This window comes from Lutra lutra, chromosome X (assembly GCF_902655055.1).
Source record: "Lutra lutra chromosome X, mLutLut1.2, whole genome shotgun sequence".
Taxonomy (NCBI): domain Eukaryota; kingdom Metazoa; phylum Chordata; class Mammalia; order Carnivora; family Mustelidae; genus Lutra; species Lutra lutra.
Genome location: NC_062296.1, coordinates 42,139,228 through 42,144,392, shown reverse-complemented (window position 1 = coordinate 42,144,392; position 5,165 = coordinate 42,139,228). Strand labels below are relative to the sequence as shown.

The 5,165-nt window shown below is 46.2% G+C and overlaps 1 protein-coding gene across 2 annotated transcripts; it reads right to left on the bottom strand.

Annotated features, from left to right (window-relative positions):
- Positions 1 to 2,456: 2,456 nt before the first annotated feature.
- On the bottom strand, positions 2,457 to 4,640 carry TCEAL8 (transcription elongation factor A like 8). 2 transcript variants are annotated; one of them, XM_047716710.1, is made up of 3 exons: positions 4,520 to 4,640; positions 4,052 to 4,123; positions 2,457 to 3,441 (listed from the first exon to the last, which is right to left on the bottom strand). In XM_047716710.1, exon 3 carries the CDS (start codon positions 3,399 to 3,401, stop codon positions 3,048 to 3,050), a length of 354 nt encoding a protein of 117 aa, XP_047572666.1. In that variant the 5' UTR covers positions 3,402 to 3,441; positions 4,052 to 4,123; positions 4,520 to 4,640; the 3' UTR covers positions 2,457 to 3,047. The 2 variants fall into 2 exon arrangements, with proteins under 2 accessions (XP_047572666.1, XP_047572667.1); XM_047716711.1 differs by lacking the exon at positions 4,052 to 4,123.
- Positions 4,641 to 5,165: the final 525 nt, after the last annotated feature.

Sequence of the window (5,165 nt, the reverse complement as noted above, 5' to 3'; positions counted from 1 at the left end):
AACAGAGGCCCTTCTGGGAGTCTGAGCAAGGTAGGTGGGAGAGAGATGAGGGAGGTCTTTCTTATCTGAGATCTGTCCCCATTTTCACTTCAGCTGTTTTGGGAGCTACTTCACTGGACTCTGAGAGGAGGGTCAGCATCTTCTCCTTTATCTCCAATTTACCCGGTCAGACCCAGTTCAGAAAATTGCTTACCCGAAGACTATCACAACCCGTGTTTCCAGTTAGGAATCCTTGGGACTTTATCTCTTCCCTCACACAAAGTTCCCTGAGAGAGAAAGGAAGAAGGAAGGAAAGGCAAAGTGCTCTGACCTGCAGTGAGGACAATTGTTGTCCTCCATGTATGTCCAGGACAGCCCAGTCATCAACTTAGGAGAGTCCATGTCTGGGGCAGGTTGGAGCACAGAAACCAAAATCAGACCCACCCTGGAGAGAAGTGTGACTTAGGTGAACCCTTCCACAGCCTACCTGAGCAACACCCCTTTGAGCACCAGGAGAATGGATTCATCCTGCCTTGTCAAACTGGTACGGTTAGCCCCTGGAAGTTCAGCTCACTCCAGCCAGAGTCTAACCCAACTGGCATCCATCAGGCTGTTGCAACCTTGAAGAACGGTCTGAAGACATGAAGATCCCCCAAAATGACCTCACACAATGAAAAAATAAGAACAAAGCCAAAGGGTATGCATAGGACTGGCTCACCATTTTATGTGCTGATCGCAAAAAGAGAACGTGAATAAATTTCACTCATGTTGGAAGGAGTGAATGCATTCCAAACATGGTGTTCAGTCAAGAAAAGTGCATCTAATATTATAGTCCCTCGTCTTTTTACCTTGTACTTCTTTATTAAAGGAAATCTTTCAAATTTTATGTATAAATCTGTCAGTCTTTTCATAGTTAAAAAGATAAACATAGTTATAGACCTCTACTTTCTGAATTTCAATAAACACTCAACAATATTGTCTTCTAATAAAAGTTCGTATTTGTAATAATGGAAAGTGCACTGTATATACCAGTCATTCTCATGCTACAGTTTGCACCATAATCATCTAGAGGAGCTTGCTAACTGTTACTTCTATAGCCCACCTCCAGTCAGTGAGTCCTAGGGTGGGCCCCAGATATCAGTATTTTTTTTAGATTTTATTTATTTGTCAGAGAGAGAGAAAGAGAGACAGTACAAACAGGCAGAGGGAGAATCAGACACCTGCTGAGCAAGGAGCCCAATGTGGGCCTCGATTCCAGAACCCTGGGATCATGACCTGAGCCAAAGGCAGATGCTTAACCAACTGAACCACCCAGGCATCCCCAGAAATCAGTATTTTAAAGATGCTCCCCAAGGTAGTTCTAACGCAGGTGATTATGCAAGACTTTAATGAAACATTTGGAGTGCACACTATTTCATGCACTTTCTTTTTGGAATTGTTTGCCTTATTAGAGAAATAAAAAATTTGTTGACTATTGAGTCAACAGCAGAATGTGAGTAACACCAGCTCCTTAGTAATAATTAAATCAAGAAACCAATTAAATATTAAAACATGTCTCAGTTAAACACAAATACATAGGGCTATCAGGGTTTTTGTCCCATAGGGGAAAGTAATAAAATTCCTAACATATATATAATAGCCCTTCTACTTGTAGATATACGGTTCTTAATGCCTTTGCTAGTTTTATTTTTCATGTTTTAACAGGAGATGGGATAGGGTGAGACTTATCCCTTAGATCGGTTTCCTGTATTGCTTTGTGCAACTTATGAATATTCAGTCTTCTGAACCAGTAGGTCAGGCCTGCCAGGAGCCTTCAGGGAGAGATCATCTCACAGGAGAAGACAAAACCTTAGTCTTTAGACCTAAGGCAACTCTAACTACAGCTTTTTTTTTATTCCAACTTGTACCTTGGTCCAACTCCAAAAACAGCCTCATCTTGTCCAACCTCTAACACAGAGGAGGGGTTCTGGGGTTGAAAACAGAAGAGGCTGTCTTGCTAGGAACGCTGCAAGGTATCGTGGCCCAAGCAGTCTTACCTGTGTGAAGGGTCCCCATGAAGCAGAGAGGCTTCAAAATACAGAGTGAGGGGTTCAGCCCACTGGGGACTCTGGGAAAGTGAATGGGTTTTGGCACCCAGGGCAGACCCCAGTGCACCAGGAACAGTGAGGGCCAGCAGAAGAGGCAGCAGGTGCCCAGCAGGCATGGCAGAACCCAGGGGAAGAGGAGGTCAGGGCTCAACAAATACTGGCATGAAGCCCCCACTGCCTTGCCTACTAATGGACTACCTGAGCACAGGTGAGTCGTGTCAGGGCCCGCCCTCAAATAACTGATGCTCTGCAGCGGGTTGGGGTTCTATACGCACAAGTGGGAACACCAGTCCACCAAGCGCAGCTCAGAGTCACCTCATTTCTTCCTCACAGCAGCCCTGTGAGCCAAATGTTTTCCCCGTGAAAAAGACGGAGTCTTAAGCAAGTATATCTGTAATAATTGCCAGTTTTATTCCTCTGGCTAAGAGATCCAGAGGTAACTTGAAGTTTACATTTTTTTAATAGTTCTTCCATCAAGAGTTTAGGTGCCCCCATTGCCCTTATAAGCTGGTTGCAAATTATTTAACTCTTACTTATAAAACTTTAATTCTTTTTGTGTGTGTGACATGTGTTCATGAAAAAAATACATATAAGCATAAAGAAAAAAGCTCACGCCACAAAGAAATAAGCAGTTACGTTTTTTGATATATGTCTGTATGTATAACACACACCCACACAAATTTGGGATTTAATCCTACATATGTGAGCTGATACTAAATATACCGCTTTATAACCTGTTAATGTTTTACTTTATAATATAGAACGAATATATTTCCATGCAAATGTGTGAAACTTTCCAATTGAAAAACAGACCTGGAGAATGGGTCAAAATACAAAATCCAGTGAGATGCTGGTAACAAGGAAACTACCTAAAACAAAATTTCACCAGATGATTAAAGTAAAACGAAGGTCAAAGATACATCAGAAAACACTAACAGAAAGAAGCAGGGGCCAGATTTTAATATCAGACAAAAAAAGAATTCAAGGCCTAAAGCACACAGGGTAAGGACGGCTGCGTGAATGTCTTTGCTTCCAATGCATCATCACAAACTTGTTTCTTACTCTTCTTATCTCTTCCCTAAGCCTTTCCAACTCATCTACTCCTCTTATCATTTCTTCAGGGTCCAAATGCCTCACAGGAGTGTCCTCTTTAAACCCCTGGCCAGGCTGGGTCAGCCCTCCTCTAAGATTTCCTTCTGCTTCCTGGCTTACACCTTCTTGGGAAGGTTGAGGATTTCCATCTGCCTCCTGTGGTACATCTTCCGAAGGGCGGTCTGCCTCCGTCTTTGGCATGTTCTGTGGTTTTCCTTCATTTTCTTCACAAGACTTTTGCATGTTGAGTATTTTTCTGTTATTTCTTTTAAATAAATTAATCCTAGAAAACAAGGAAACAATACAACTAGATGCCAGACAAACAGACCAGCAGCCAATGTATGGGTTCCCAGGGAGACTGGCCTCTTCTCATTGAGGTCCCTAATTGTCAAAGTTCTCCAACTGGAGAAGGCTAGGTCCTCAGACTCAGAACTCCCCTGACTCCACCCCTTCCTCCACATCCCTTCCCTCCCCCTCTTGCTCCAGCTCCATCTTCCCTCCTCCCGCTCCAGCCCACCATTTCCCAGCAGGCCCTGCTTACAGGCCGCTCCTAGCCCAGAAACGCAGGCGGCGCGGAAGCAATTAACCCCCTCCTAAGACGCTGGTCTCCAATATTCCCGCCCTCTCGGGCTTTCCCTCGCGGTCCCAATCTCCCGCCACTCACCTGAGATCGGCTGGTGCAGTCTCAGGCCTCCCCTCCCCCTTCTACGTCTCTTCAGCCTCCCCCGCCCCCGCCCCATTTCCGCTGCAGGCTCTGCAAAGGCCTCCAGCGTATAATCCGGATGGGGAGAGGTTGTGGCGACCCCAGGATATGCTTTGGTATCATCCACGCACTCCCACTCCCACCCCCATCCCTACCCGAAGGGACCTGAGGCAATTGCACTCAAACTGACCTGCAGGGATCCGGGCGATTTTCCTGCCTCCTTCCCTCACTCGATTTGTGTTGAGCCCAAAAGACCAGAGTCCTGCAGACCGACAGGAGTGCTTGCTGAGCGAATAGGCCAGTACCTGAATCACCGGTCCTTTTCGCGATTCTAGGCCTTATTCGTCTAAAGTTGTCCCACGTCCTCATCCTCTCCTTCCTTTTAAGGCAACCCCGCCCTCCCTGCCCCGTGCCCACCGGTTCCCTGCAAGCAGGGAGTGGGAAACGCACGTTATTTCCCAAATTGTTTGTGTCAACTGGCCACCCTTTTCACTCTCCACCCTCACCCCCATCCCCACCAAACAGCCCAAATTTCCTGCACAAAAATCAGAGTTTGGCGGACTGTAATGTTGGAAAAACGGCGGCGACCCCGCCTGGCTTCTGCTCTCTGGCTCCTAGACCGGAGGGTCCCCAAGGCAGCGCCCGCTTTTACACTGACCTGAAAGGATCCGGGGCACTTTTCTCCTTCTCCAGCAATACCGAGCGGCTACAGGGAAACAGGCCCTGGACTATAAGGACTTCTGCACACGTCGACTCCTGGTCACGTGAGGGTCGCGTCATCAATGAGCTCCAGTCTTCGGTGACCCCTCCCATTTAACACTGCAGCCCGCCCCCTGCATTCCCTCCACTTGATACTGTCAATCTTTTTTCGTATTTGCCAATCAGAGACAATAGAACTGGTATCTTCTCCCTGCAGTTGCTCTTCGCCTTTCTTGGATTGCCAGGGAGGATCCGCCTTTAGGGGTTAATCGACCATTTCTCCTTCTTTGGGGAATTATCTTTCTCTCTCTGCTTCGAAGTTGCCCACCTCCCCTTCTCCCTGAGACCTACAGTCCACCATTTCCCCAGGAGTCCCATCCAGCATTAAAACGGACGTGGGTGATAGATGGGGGGAGTGGTGGGGGTAGAGGCGCCTAGAGAAGAATGTGGGAGTAAGAGTGTGGGTTTTTTTTTTTTACTAGTTCTCTTGAATTTTTAAATGTTTTAATCATGATATTAAATGATCACGATGTTTTAAAAAGAGAGGCCACATCATATTTGACACGATATGGAGGACAAAATAGTTTTATCAGTTTTTAAGACTT

What these genes read in the sequence shown, in the direction of transcription:
- TCEAL8 (XM_047716710.1), bottom strand. Translation starts at nt 3,401, where the DNA reads ATGCAAAAGTCTTGTGAAGAAAATGAAGGAAAACCACAGAACATGCCA.